Here is a 14,402-nt window from a genome sequence, read left to right as displayed (position 1 = left end):
TTCAATTATATGAGAGCAATGGCTTGCTGTCAATCCACCCTTGTATGAGACCAAAATCTCGCTTTCAAATACCGAATTTATGCCCATAATGAGACCTATGTACTACTATTCTTCATGTCTGTTATGTTTAACGTGCTCATCAAACTTGAACAATTTACTCATAGTTAATTGTCACTTTGAATTATCAGGAAATTAAAAAAAAATTGGAACTACTTTCATCACACATTGGACCTTTCTAGTAATAATCCCAGGTGGACAAGCTCAATAGAGGCAGATTGATCTAACTGGCCAGACCGCCTGGAAACCCCCCCTCCATTGTACAAGCTCCCAGCAACTCAACACTTAACAACCGCACCCATTTCCTACTTGCTTTCCACTTAAAATGAACTTTTGAAAAGTCGACCTCATACTTAATCAAGTTGGGCAAAATATTCTCACATTGCATTGGAGATAGCTATTATTGTGGGGACGATCCTCATTAATTCTGACGCCTACACCCGAGGTCCGTACTCCGTACACCGTACACTGTCCACTAGCAGCTTCCGCCCCCTTCGATCTCCCTTCGATCCCGGTCACTCCTTACGTTTCATTTGAATCGACATGGACTATTCGACCATCTCCCACGATCCCGAACACCCCGTAGAGGCTTCGCCCTGGGGCTCGCCGCGCGCAGACCGCACTACATTCTCCGCCACCAACAATGACATCCCGTCATCCCCTTTACCAGCCCATGACCGTTCTGCGGAGGAGGAGGGCAGAGGCGACGTAGCTCCCCAGTCCCCTGATCTTTCTGCGCAGCTTCAAAGCGCTCAATTGGGGGACCCCGATTACACCGAAGGACAACCGTCTTTTGCGGCGCAGTCGCCCAGCGCCGATCACCAACGATCACAGCTCCCCGCGCGGTATCAGACGAGCATGCGTCAGCCTTCTCGCCCTGCAGCGCCCGCATATAAGATTCAAGCTAAAATTACTGGCCTGGAGAGGACCGGCAAGAAAGATCCCATTCTCCGCTTCGATGTCCATGTGGGTCACCCAAGATAAGACCGATGCGCTCAGCGGAGCTAATAGACTGACCATTCTCCGTTGCTATTTAGACCAACATTCCAAAGTTCCGTACTACTCAGTATCGTGATGTCCGCCGTACACATGCCGAATTTACTAAACTCGCCGATCATCTACTCTCAGCGAACCCGGAAGCTCTGGTCCCGGCCGTGCCTCCGCCAGTCACCCCAGCTGGAGCGGGTACCGATGAGGATGAGGCTCGCGTGAAAGCATCAATGCAACGTTGGATTAATGCTGTTCTGAGCAATGAAATACTTATTCAGGATGAGGAGATGGTTTTATTTGTAGAGAGTGACTTCGGTTACAGCCCGGTGGTCCGGATGAAGCAGCCAGCTACTGGTGTCCGTCGCAAGATGTTGAAGCAGTTCGCACCCCCTCCAGATGATACCCCTGAACTTCAATCTGCTCGCCCGACTGTTAAGATGTTTTATCTGGGTTCAATGGACACAAGCCATAAGGTGGATCGAGTCGTCAAGGGCCGTCGAGGTATGTTTTCTGAAGCATTGACCCCTCTCTTTCACAGCTTCTTCGATCCTTTACTAATATTATTTAGGTCTTGGACTCGCCGAGACGGATTTCGGTGTGAAACTTGGCCAAATGAGTGTGCAGGAGACACACCCCGGCTTAGCTACGGCGTACCGCAAGTTGGGCAAGGTGATTCAGACTGTAGGTGACTACCATGCTGTGCAAGCTACCGCAGAAGCCACCACCCTTGGAGAGCCACTGAGCTACCACTCTGGGGATGCCTTCATTGTAAAGGAAACCTTGACCAATCGACACATCCTGCTCCGTGATCTTCTCCAGGCTCAGCAAAGCACCCGCAGTAAACGCGCCGCAGCAGACCGCTTGAAAGTCAGCTCATCAGTGCGCTCGGATAAGGTTGACGAAGCAATAAATGCCCTTCAGGATGCTGAGAACCACGAGGAATACTTGACTAAACGTACTCAGCGTGTCACTGCCAATTTGTTGCAGGAGAAACGCCGCTGGTTCGACCGCACCACCAATGATCTACTTTTCAGCCTGCGCGAGTATACTTTGCGCCAAATTGATGCTGAAAGACGGACTTTGGCAACATTGGAGAGTGTTCGGCCTGACATTCGAGCAATCGACGCTTCTGGAGGATTGAGCCGTTTGGGTCGCGAATCTCACCCTGCTCAGCGCCGGCCCAACGTCACATCTAGCCAAGGTCCCAAAGGAGACTCTTGGAGTGGTGTTCCCCGCCGCACTGACAGTATGGGTCGTAGCATTAGTGGCAGCTTTACAGCTCCCCTTCTGAATGAGGAAGAGGGCGAGGAGGGTGGCAAGGGCCGTCTGCGCTCTACCAGCAAGGTTGATTCTATTGCGGAGGATGACGATGATCGCCTGGATGCTCGCAATGCGGCTAGTCGGCTAGCCACAAGTACCTTCTAACGAGGGGGGTTTATTTCAAATATGTTTTCATGTTTCGTTGATTCTGTACATATAGCCTGGACACAACTTTGTGACCCCCCTCCCCATCTCTTATAACTCATGTCTCCTATCACGCATTGACTCTGTAGTTCTTTCAGCCTGAATACTATCCTTCCTTGATACTCCATACATTCTCAACAGCTCATTTACCTCAACTCCAATGTATCGCTCAACATTCCACAAACTTGGCCACTCAAACTCACTCCGCTCAACTCCACTTGCCAGCCAATGCTACTAAACCTTCAACACCGCAGATGCCACACTACTGGCCCCAAGTCTGCCACCTCGATGTTCCATCTGCCGGAAGCTCGTACCATGATGCTTTGTCTTCTAGGAAAATGTGTGCCGAAGCCGGTGGTACAACCGTATCATCGTCGATCGTTCCAGCCACGATCCCTATGAAATCTGGGAATGCATCTAGACTCATACTGATGGTTGAGCCGCACCGAGGACAAAAGGTCCGGGAAGCAGTTTCACTCGATCTCCAGACGGTTGGCTCGACTTCCCATTTGATGGACTCAACCGGAAAATGACAAAATGCTTGGTATGGAGCACCAGACTGCTTCCGACATGTGGTACAGTGGCAGTTAACCAGCTTTGATGGAGGAGTTGAGCTGGTGTACCGGATATAATGACAAGCACAGCTTCCAGAGGCCATAGTTCAAGAGTGGGTTATTCAAGTTTTATAATATGAGAACTCAAGAGTGGATTGTATAGTTGCCAGTGTATAGCTATAGTATGAAAATGGGGTTGACAAGGGGTTCATATACTGGAGTATGCGCGGGGTCAACAAGTACTCGGACCATTGACATCATGCGGGGTTCAAGTCGGATCTATATCGTATGTAGTATCAAATAGAACTATGTAGTAGTTGTCTATTCAAGTCACACGAGACGAACTTTGGACTCAATGATTTAGTAGAAAAGATACTATTAAATTGAGTATTCCAACTACTTCTATACTATAAAACCAACCTGCACCAGTTGAGCGTCACCTTGTGGGCAAATTGCAAATCCTGGCATTCGGTGCTTCGCACTGTCCCACGTCCCCCCACTTTTGCCCACTTCTCGGATCCATCTCGGTCCAAGTTCCTCCATTAAGTTGATTTGAAAGCAAAAGTCGGCCTTGAAAGTGTTCTGACTTCACTGTTTTGCTTTCTTCCTTCTTTCACTTCTTTATTGAATACCAGCTTCACTATATCACACATCCATCCTGCAATAGCTCACAACATGGCTCCTCAGGTCTTCATGTTCGTCACCCCCACTCTGAAGTTAAATCTTTTTATCTGATCGTTTTATATAGTCTTGGTGCTACTGGTTACATCGGTGGCGATGGTCTCTACGCCATTGCCAATGCACACCCCGATTGGGAGCTTTCAGCTTTGGTTCGCAACAAGGACAAGGCTGCTGTGCTCTCTAGCAAATATCCCAAGATCCGCGTCGTACACGGCGACCTAGACTCATCCTATATTATTGAAGAAGAGGTGAAGAAGGCCGATATCGTCTTCCGTGAGTCTATAACCTCGGCCAGGCAATGTCTATAATATCTGATGAATCTATTCTAGACTTCGCCGACTGCGACCACGTCGCCGCAGCTGAAGCCATTGCCAAGGGCGCCAAACACCACACAGCTGAGCGTCCTCTCTGGTTGATTCACACCTCAGGAACTGGTATCCTGACCGTGGAGGACCAGCGCGCTAAAACATACGGTATTGAGCGTCCTAAGGAGTATAATGACTGGGAAGGTGTCAGTGAGCTCGTCAACCTTCCTGAGGATGCATTCCACCGCAACGTAGACGAAATCATTATCAACGCTGGCAAGCACAACCCTACCAGTGTTCGCACTGCTATTGTCTGCCCTCCAACTATCTACGGCCCGGGTCGTGGACCTGTCAACCAGAAGAGCATACAGGCCTATCTCCTCAGCGCGGCTGTCATCAAGCGTGGTAAGGGTTTCCTTGTTGGAAAGGGCGAGAATGTCTGGCACCAGGTTCACGTTCAAGATCTGAGCAATGTCTACCTTGCCCTGGGCGTTGCAGCTGCTGAGGGTGGTGGTAAGGCTACTTGGAATGATGAGGGCTACTACCTCGCTGAAAACGGTTCTTTTGTTTGGGGAGATATCCAGCGTGCTGTTGCACAGGCTGCTTTTGATCAGAAGTATATCGAGTCCCCCGAGGTTGAGTCTTTGGATGAGAAGCAGACTACTGAAATCCTTTCCGTCGGATTGTATGCCTGGGGGTCGAACTCTCGTGGTCATGCTCACCGTGCACGGAAACTGTTAGGCTGGGAACCTAAGCAGCCCAAGCTGATTGAGTTGATCCCGGATATTGTTACTCTTGAGGCTAAAGGCCTTGGGCTGTAAGGTCTATTTTGTGTATGATATGAGCTCCATGAGTCGACGATAGTTAAAATCAAAATTGAGATGGGTTGACTATTGTTATCGATATCTACACCACTTCATTGATACAATTTAATGATCATTTAGATGATTGTGGTGATGGTACTTAGTCCATGTATGTATGCCTAAGTTGATACTCGATGAGGCTGAGAATCCAACACGTGCATAACAGTGGCCTGACAGGGTACTCGACAAGTGAATAAACCACGTAGCATAGACTGAACGAGAATCAGAGACTGAAACGGGTGAATAAAGATTAATAAATAGTGCTCACTCATTTCATCCTGTAAATTCCGTGATATCGAAACATTGAGCATTGAATACCCGATCAACTTGAAGTGAATACTCCAAGTGAATGAAGTTGACACCTCAGGCGCAAACTTCACCGGCTCCATATCTGCTCCGAACAAGCTTCCTGCCGATACCTTCCATCTCCATCGCTGCTCTCCGCGTCGCAAGGCTTTTCTATCAGTTTTTTGATCAAGTTTTCTGCTGGTGTGTAATCCGAAGACTTAATATTCCTACTCTTTGCTACTTTTATCCCGCCTTTCAATTGCTGACACTCGGCCCGCGCTCCTCTTTCAGATTCAACCCTATGAGCTGCAACCTTCCGATCTTCCAAACCACCATCTCTGCCCTTAGCCTCTAAATCGGCTAGACTCCCCCGCGATGGCGCCCGGGCAGGGAGGCAAGAGAAAACGTACTGATCGCACATGGCCCCACGACTCGCCAACTAACGACGGTCTTCGACCCTCACCTCATCGCCCCGGTACCCTCAACATGGCAGGGCACGGTGGACATCAATCGCCTCCTCCGCGGGACCACAATGACGGGCGCGACCGATCCCGCCGACACTCACAGCGTGGCCCTGGCCGAAACAATTCCCGCCGTCCGTCTTTTGAGAATCAGAATTTTTCGAATTCGCAGCAGCGAGACCCGAGCGCAATGTCTCCTCCGCCGCCCACTCAACCTAAAGAACCAACAGAGCCTTCGCAGGCCAATGGAGAGCCTGCAGTCATACAGCCTATCCTATCTCCCACGCCTAGTACCCCTGCTACGAATGCGCAACCTCGACCCCACTCCCGAGCCGGTTCCGACGCTGTGATCAGTCGCCCCGCCGGCCCTCCTCCCCCGTACGACTACGAATATGTCACGGATTCTCTTGTTGAAGCATGGTTCTCAGCTGGAAAAGGAAAGGTTATCGAGTCTGGAAGCGAGGCCTGCTCGCAGCAGGATATCTTCCGCTTGGCATCGATTTACCAAGAACTCATTCGATCTGCGATTTACGGCCGTCTCTCTGCGACTGAAGCCGGCTCTGCAGTTAAGGACATCCTCGGTGAAGAACAGGATGTAGACATGGAGGCTGCAGGTCAGAGATCTTCAAGCACAGAACTTGACCCTCGATCTCTCTTCCTCGACACGTTATCTATTGTGACTGACACAGACACCTCTAACCCCGTCCTCAAACCACTCGTCTTCGCAACCGCAATTTCACCTTCACTCATGCGCCTTCAGCTCGAGACACCCCTGCTTCAGTCCTTGGGATTGGTTCGCGACACATTTGCACGCATGGGCATTCGCAAGCAAACAAACCTACTTTACCGACAGTCTAACTACAATTTGTTGCGTGAGGAGTCTGAAGGCTACTCGAAACTTCTTACCGAACTCTTCACTACCAGTAACAATGAACCTCCGACGAGTGATGTGGTCGAGGAGACATTTGAAAGAGTGAAGGCTATGATCGGAGCTTTCGATATGGATGTGGGCCGAGTGCTGGATGTGACATTGGATGTTTTCGCCGCAGTCTTGGTGAAGCAGTATCGATTCTTTGTGAAAATGCTTCGAGCTAGCTCTTGGTGGCCTAAGGAAGACCCACTGTACACCGTGGAGGGTGCTCGACGCTCTTCCGGACTGCCTAATTGGGCTCTTCCTGGATGTCAGGGATGGAGTACAACGGAGGAAGACCGGGCTAACATCATGAAAGCCAATGAGCAACGAGATCGCGATTTCTGGGATCGTGTCCGACAAGTCGGAGTTCAAGCTTTCTTCGAGCTCGGCCGCAAGCCACTCTCCGAAGAAGACCTGCAACAGGTTCTGCCGGAAGCCAACAGTCTCCCCGAAGAGGAAGATGCCACAAAGGCTTGGATCGAAAAGACGGGGACGCTACCTCCCAAAGGTAATCGAGTCGCCGCGCAACTACTCGGTTTCAAATTACGATTTTATTCTTCCAACGCCCGCACTAAGTCTGATGTATTGCCTGATAATCTGATCTATCTCGCGGCTCTCCTCATCAAGATCGGATTTATCTCACTTCGGGACCTCTACGCTCATCTCTGGAGACCCGATGATTCCATGGATGTCTTGAAGACCGAGAAGATGGCAGAGAAGGCGGAACGAGAGAAGGCTGCTCGACCTGGAGGCGGTGTCAATGCTCTCATGATGGCCGGTGCTCTATCAGACGACACACTCCCACCATCTCGCCTTCGAGAATCCGAAACAAGAATTCAGACGCCTTCCAAGGATCAAGACACCGACAAGCAGTCCACAAAACCGGAGAATGAACTCCCAGATCCGTCAGATCAAAAGGTCTTGCTTCTGAAGAGTCTTCTCGCTATCGGTGCCATACCAGAGGCTCTCTTTGTCATGAGTAAATTCCCATGGTTGATGGATGGATACCCTGAACTCCCCGAGTTCATCCATCGCATCCTTCATCATTGTCTGAGCAAGGTCTACACGTCTATTCGCCCCTTGGGCTCGGCTGGAAACTCCCCCAACGACCGACAAATCCTGAATTCAGACCAAGCTGGCGCAGCCAAGGGCACGGTTCGACTTGTCAGCCCACCAACTCGACGAGTTCTCCGATGGGCTCAGCTGGACAAAGAGGACGACACAAGCGATGGCATTGATTATCGATTCTACTGGGACGATTGGGCTGATAATATTCCGATCTGTCAATCCGTGGATGATGTGTTTGCTTTGTGCTCCTCCTTCCTTAATCTGTCCGGTCACAAGATTGGACAAGATGCGTCTTTACTCTTGAAACTCGCGCGCATCGGTAAGGACAGTCTATCCAAGGATGATTCCGAGGAGAACAGAACTCGCTGGCGAGACATGTGCAAGCGCCTCATTTTGCCATCCATCAGCTTGACAAAGTCCAATCCAGGCGTTGTGAACGAAGTCTTTGATCTTCTCAGTTTCTTTTCTCGGGATGTTCGATACAACATGTACGCAGAATGGTACAGTGGCCAAACTAGCCGATTACCTGACATCAAGAGTGCCTTTGATCAAGCAAAGGCCGAGACCAAGGACACGCTGAAGAGGTTGAGCAAAACCAATGTCAAGCCTATGGCTCGTGCCCTAGCCAAGATCGCGTACGCCAATCCTGGAATTGTCATCAATGTGTCTATTGGTCAGATTGAGTCGTACGAGAACCTCATTGAAGTCGTTGTCGAATGTGCTCGTTACTTCACAAACCTGGGCTACGATATTCTGACTTGGTCACTCATCAATTCCCTTGGCCAGAAAGGAAGAAGCCGTGTTCAGGAGGGCGGTCTACTCACCAGTCGCTGGCTCAATGCCTTGTCTACCTTCGCTGGTCGCGCCTTCAAACGATACCCTGTCATGGACCCAGGTCCCCTTCTGCAGTACGTTGTGGAGCAGTTGCGCCGAAACAACTCAACCGACCTGATTGTCTTAGAGCAACTCATCAGCTCCATGGCTGGTATTATTACGGACAATAATTTCAACGACAACCAAATTCAGGCTATGGCTGGTGGCGAGATTCTCCAAGCTCAGACCATTCTGCAACTTCTTGACAGACGTCACGAGTCCAAGATCACTTCCAAGCGCTTGATCAAATCGCTCACGCATACTCGACTTGCTGGCCAGCTGTTGGTTGCAATTGCTCAGGAACGCTTGACGTGCGTCTACAATGAATCCTCGACCGAACTCAAGTTGCTTGGCAATATCTTTGATGAGATTCACCGTACTCTGACTCAGTATCTTGATCTATTGCGCAGCAACCTTACAATTGACGAGTTCGATTCATTTGTCCCTGACTTCTTCTCACTCATCAAGGAGTTTGGAGTTCAGCCAGAAATCGCTTTCTGGATTCGACGACCCAGTGTTTCCCGGAAGATTGCCGACGTGGAACAGTTAAAGCAAGAGACTGAATCCTCGACCAAGCCAAACCAAGGTCCTGATGATGTCAAGATGGAGAATTCCGACGATGGGGAAATCTCAGACAAACCTGAAGAAGCTGCAGTTGAATCTGGAATGGATGTTGACAAGGACGAGAAAAAACACTCCTCCTACCGCTGCTACTCCTGAACCGTTGTCTTCTAATCCTGTTATGCAAGAATTGATCGAAAATGTCAAGTTCGCCTTAGCGGCTGAAGTTTGGGAGGTTGTTGGTGCTCATTTTTATGCCACTTTCTGGCAGCTGTCTCTCCACGATGTGTACATCCCAGGAAAATCATATGAAGATGAGATTGACCGCCTGAAGCGTCGGGTCATCACAATTAATCATGATCGCTCCGATCTCAGCCTAGCAGGCACAAAGCGAAAGGAGCAGGAAAAGAAACAGATCAGTCAACTTCAAGAGCGGATCCTGGACGAGAATAAGAACCACCTGAAGGCTTATGATCAAACCAGGAGACGACTCCAGAAGGAGAAAGACCGCTGGTTCCCTGAGATGCGCTCAAGATATGAGGAATTGAATATTGCCCTGTTGGAGCAATGCTTCATCCCTCGCTTGCTCCTGTCCCCTCTTGACGCCTTCTTCTCCTTCAAGATGTTTAAATTCCTCCACAGTTCTGGAACCCCCAATGTTCGCACTGTTGGCTTGATTGACCAGCTGTTCCGCGAGCAGAGACTTACCGCGTTGATTTTCCTTTGCACTTCGAAGGAGGCCGATAACTTGGGACGATTCTTGAATGAGATTCTCCGTGACCTAAGCCGCTGGCATGCTGACAAGACTGTCTATGAAAAGGAGGCTTTCGGTACTAAACGAGACCTTCCTGGCTTTGCCAAGAGCGTTGATCCTGATGGCATGCCAACGAAGTTCCTCGAGTTTGAAGATTTCCGCCGCCTGCTGTACAAGTGGCACCGTGTCTTCTCCAACGCTCTTAAAGCCTGCTTCACTGGTGGTGAATACATGCATATTCGCAATGCTATCAGTGTTCTTAAGGCTGTGGTACAACACTTCCCAGCGGTCAACTGGATTGGTCGTGACATGTTGAACTGCGTGAACACTCTTAGTAAGACTGATGAACGTGACGATGTCAAAATTCCCGCCGCCTCTCTTATTGGTGACTTGAACCGCAGAGAGAAGACCTGGTTGCTTCCTCAAGCTTTCAACCTGGTTATGGCCCAACCAGGCGACCTTGCTCAACAAAAATCTGGATCTCAATCCGGCCAACTCCGTCCTTCTACCCCTAACAACCTGAATGCATCGGCACCTGAATTCAAGCCATCCGCCCAAGAGTAAGTCCTGCACACATTCCGACTACCGACTTTTGCTCATCGATCCACAACTAATAATCAACTACCAGCTCTACCTATTCGAAGCAAGATTCCTCTGGCAAGATTGATGTGGAGGACGGCGAAATTGAAGATGCGAAGATGATGGATGCTAGCTCCGTTAGCAGGGCAGGTGATGGGGCAGGTTCCCAGACTGAACCTACAAAAGACGCATCAAACATTACTTCTATGGATACCAGCGCCGACGCCATCTCTATGGAACGCTCATCATCAGACCACCGTGGCCAGGCTGGCTTACAAGTGAGATCGCAGTCAGGCTCTCGAGCTTCAGATTCGGGCCGTCCCGGCGACATTCCCAAGCGCCCTGAGCCTGAGCGTATCGACCCACGCCAGCAAGCACATCGACCACGCATCATGGAAAACAGATTGCCTCCGCGTCCTGAAGTTAATGATGGACGAGGTAGACACACTGATTTCAATCCACGGACTCGTCATGGAGTACCAGATCGCTCATTTGAAGCACCTCCCGTTGATATCAGAGTTCATGGACGTCCATCTGATCGCGATCGTGATTATCCTATGAGACCGATGCCAGACGATCCCATGCGTGGCCCACCTTATCGTGATGCTCGCCTACCACGTGAACAGGATTGGCCGATGGATCGATCAGGACGTATGCGTCCACCTGATTCATTCCATGGCCGTGAGCCTCCTGCTCGCCCCGAGCTGATGCCAGAATACCCCGATCGCCCTGCGGATGGCGCCCGTCGTGGAGATCTGCCTGTCCGATCAGAGAAGGATGACCGACGTCCATATCCGCCTCGAGCTGCCTCTCCTCCACGAGCTGAGTTGCCAAATCGTCCGGAGCGGATGCCCAATGACCGTCGCTCTGGTAACTTCGGACAACAGCCTCCTCGTCACGATGATCTCCCCAGGGGTCCTCGCAGTGATCGCCCTAGCGGTCCTGACCCAAGAGAACCCGCTGCAGGCCCAGATATGGATCATGGTCGACTACAACCTCCGAATGATATTCCATCAGGACCTCGCAACAGACGGGGTGGTCGAAATGCGCCGGGCCCACAGTCTGCTCCCAATCAGAGCAATGGTAAAGTACCTACACCAGAACGCCAAATGCAATCTGGTTCCAGGCGACAGAGTGGGCGTGGAGTCGTTCCTGACCAGCCTGCGGCTGCGGCTGCGGCTGCTGCTGCTGCTCAGCTGCCATCTTCTGATCGAGCCGAGCCACTAGGAATTCACCCGGATCGACTCAGACAATTCCAAGATACTCCTCAGCCTCCAACAGCGCCAGCGGCCGTCATTCCTCCGGCGCCTATCATCACAAACATGACTCCGCCCTCTGGTCCTCGTGCTGGCAACAATCCCCCTTCGGGCTCTCGTGGACCCGGCAATGACCGTGGACGCAGCGATAAACGATTTGCTGGCATTAACAACATGCTCCAACAAACTAATGGCCCTGCTGAGCGCGGTAATGCCACACCGCCATCATCTCGTGGAAGAGGGTCCAATCGTCAATCGAACACTGCAAACTCATCTCCACAAGTTTCCAATCGTCCCGGTACTGCTCCAACTGGACCCGAAGATGATAGCCATTCCATCCGTGGCCGTGCTGGGGGTCGAGGCGGTGACCTAATTGATGACGCTCCAGCTCCTCCAGCTGCTCCTGCTGCTGAAGGCCGCAGCTCTGGGCGTAACAATGACCGTGACCGTGATCGTGATGGTGGCCACCGCGACCGCCGTGGTGATGAATCTGCAAGCAGTGGCAACAACCGTCGCGGAGACCGTCGTGATCGTGACCGAGGCCGACGAAGCGATGTGGGCGGTGGTGGTGCCGGTGGTGGTCGAGACGACAAGGATCGCGATCGCCCCACTGAATCTCGAGAGTCTCAGCGCCGCAATCCCAGCTCCCGTGAAGAAGCAAGACGTCGGGACCGCCGTGACCGTGATGATGGACCGGCTGATACGGGTTCTGCCTCTAATCCCAACGCAGCCTCCACCGAAGGCGAGGGTCGTATTCGCCCATCTTCGTCAATGGGGGCACCGCCACCTCCGCCACCTCCACCTCCACCGCCGCCAAGTGACGATAACTCACGTCGCTGGGGCTCTGGTGGAGACCGTGGCAACCGCAATGACAATCGCGGAGATCGCGAACGAGAGCGCCGAGGTGATCGCCGTGATCGCGACCACCGAGAGAGTGGTGGAGGCTCAACCCACCGCAAGCGTGGACGTCCAAACCAGGACGATAACTCGGGCGGTGGTGAAGGAGGTCAACGTGGCCAACGAATGGGAAATGATAACAAGCGTCCCCGTCGTGGACAGTGAGTGATGTGACTCTGTGCGGTTGATGAAAATATGGGATGTGATACACCGATCATGTTACGGTTTTCTTAGATGATTCCCCTGTTTTCCTTTTTTTTCCTCTTTCTTTTTCTTCATTTCCACCTTCTCTTCTCATTCTGTTTCTTTTTTCTCTTAATGTCTACAATTTGCATCCTGATCGGTGTTTGGGAATGACCTCCACTTTCTACGTTTTCTCTATGTTGCTCGATATCAAGAGAAATGAAAATATGCTTCGATTTAACAACTCGAGTAGATACCAGGTGGTCACGTCGTATACATTGCTTTAAATTATAAAGTTGACAAGATCAAGATCGAGTTTGGTCTCCATATTGAACCCTTCGCATAAACGGCGAATACATCTATAAAGCCGCCGAAATCAACTTCTTATATCCATCCACAGCTTGTTCCAACTCCCCAACAGTGATCGCCTCGTTATCACCATGAGCCACATGAATACTACCAGGTCCATACAAATACCTCTTCACTCGCTGTGTTCCCTGATCATGAATCTTCAACGAAGGGACATCAGTCCCGTAGTTCACAGTAATAACATCAAACCCATCAGCATCAGCATCAAGATACTGAGGCGATGCCCCACCGTTCAAATCCCCAAAATCAAGACTCACACTCCCAGTTCCAGAAGTAATCCGATCAACAGCCTTCCGAATAATCTCCCTCGTATCATCTGGTGTCCCATCCGCAAGTCGAACCGCAACAGTAGCTTCCGCATAATCAGGAACCACATTCGCAGCTTGACCACCACTGATAACACCGATATTCAGTGTGGAGGCACCGAATTTCTCACTTCGAAGTAATCCACCCTGCTCAGGTGAGAGATATTGTAAAGATTCAAGGTATTGTAGAACAGGTAGGATGGCCGAGATAGCACTCTGTCCTAACCAAGGATATCCCGAATGCGCCGCCTTGCCTCGAGCAACGACCTTGAATCCGAGGGACCCTTTATGTCCCGCCACAAGACTCAGTTCTGTCGGTTCACCGAAGACAAGGGTATTGTATGTTGGTGGTGAGAGATTTAGATCCGAGTTGGAGAAATGTTTCATTCCGATACCGGAATTCTCTTCGCCGATATCGAAAAGAAGTCCTAGAGATGCACTTGGTGATTCTTTCAGTGTTTCCAATACTGCGAATGTTATCGCTGCGACGCTAGCTTTAGCGTCTACGGAACCTCGTCCGCTGATTATTACATCCTCTCTGTTGATAAATTGCGTATATGAGGTTGGTGTTTGTAAAGTATAGGGAATAAATGGTGGGACAGTGTCAATGTGACTGGTTAGGAGGATATCCGGATACCGGTTCTCTCCTACATAAGCGTAGACATTGAATCTCTCGCTTTCTGTCTCAGATCCCGGGGTGACAATTTGTTTTTCGACGGTTAAGTTTTGCGAGGAGAGGAAGTCGATAATGTATTCTCCGACATTCTTTTCATCTCCACTGATGGAGGGGATCTTGATAATATCCCTGTGAAAAGAGAGGAGAGGAGAATCCTCTATGATTTGATCAAGATTGACATTCGGGTACTGTTTTCGTGGCGTTTCGGCTGTTTCTTGGAGTATGTTTCCGCTAAATGGCTGTTGGTACTCTAAAGCAGCGGTAGCACCTATTAAGGTGAAAAAAGTGGACCATGAGCTCTTCAT

General features: G+C 50.5%; 5 protein-coding genes across 5 annotated transcripts; 3 read left to right on the top strand and 2 right to left on the bottom strand.

Moving 5' to 3' along the window:
- Positions 1-600: 600 nt before the first annotated feature.
- N7483_002635 (retromer subunit VPS17) lies at positions 601-2,472 on the top strand (the record flags this gene model as incomplete). The annotated part of the gene is made up of 3 exons (XM_057086072.1): positions 601-1,023; positions 1,095-1,548; positions 1,616-2,472. 3 exons carry the CDS (start codon positions 601-603, stop codon positions 2,470-2,472), a joined length of 1,734 nt encoding a protein of 577 aa, XP_056952221.1.
- A 301-nt stretch (positions 2,473-2,773) lies between these two features.
- N7483_002634 (GFA family protein) lies at positions 2,774-3,169 on the bottom strand (the record flags this gene model as incomplete). The annotated part of the gene is made up of 1 exon (XM_057086071.1): positions 2,774-3,169. The coding sequence occupies one exon, from the start codon at positions 3,167-3,169 to the stop codon at positions 2,774-2,776; it is 396 nt and encodes a 131-aa protein (XP_056952220.1).
- Positions 3,170-3,740: 571 nt separating this feature from the next.
- Positions 3,741-4,872, top strand: N7483_002633 (putative nucleoside-diphosphate-sugar epimerase; the record flags this gene model as incomplete). Its single annotated transcript, XM_057086070.1, has 3 exons — positions 3,741-3,760; positions 3,814-4,019; positions 4,076-4,872. The coding sequence occupies 3 exons, from the start codon at positions 3,741-3,743 to the stop codon at positions 4,870-4,872; spliced, it is 1,023 nt and encodes a 340-aa protein (XP_056952219.1).
- Positions 4,873-5,577: 705 nt separating this feature from the next.
- Positions 5,578-12,729, top strand: N7483_002632 (putative THO complex component (Rlr1); the record flags this gene model as incomplete). The annotated part of the gene is made up of 3 exons (XM_057086069.1): positions 5,578-9,189; positions 9,287-10,392; positions 10,461-12,729. The coding sequence occupies 3 exons, from the start codon at positions 5,578-5,580 to the stop codon at positions 12,727-12,729; spliced, it is 6,987 nt and encodes a 2,328-aa protein (XP_056952218.1).
- Positions 12,730-13,106: 377 nt separating this feature from the next.
- On the bottom strand, positions 13,107-14,402 carry N7483_002631 (M20 family metallopeptidase; the record flags this gene model as incomplete). Its single annotated transcript, XM_057086068.1, has 1 exon — positions 13,107-14,402. The coding sequence occupies one exon, from the start codon at positions 14,400-14,402 to the stop codon at positions 13,107-13,109; it is 1,296 nt and encodes a 431-aa protein (XP_056952217.1).

Source organism: Penicillium malachiteum (assembly GCF_028827825.1).
Source record: "Penicillium malachiteum strain IBT 17515 chromosome Unknown utg000001l:1.0-8184562.0:1.0-8186909.0, whole genome shotgun sequence".
NCBI classification, from domain to species: domain Eukaryota; kingdom Fungi; phylum Ascomycota; class Eurotiomycetes; order Eurotiales; family Aspergillaceae; genus Penicillium; species Penicillium malachiteum.
Note: the sequence above shows the minus strand (reverse complement) of the source record. Positions and strands in the feature narration are given on the sequence as shown.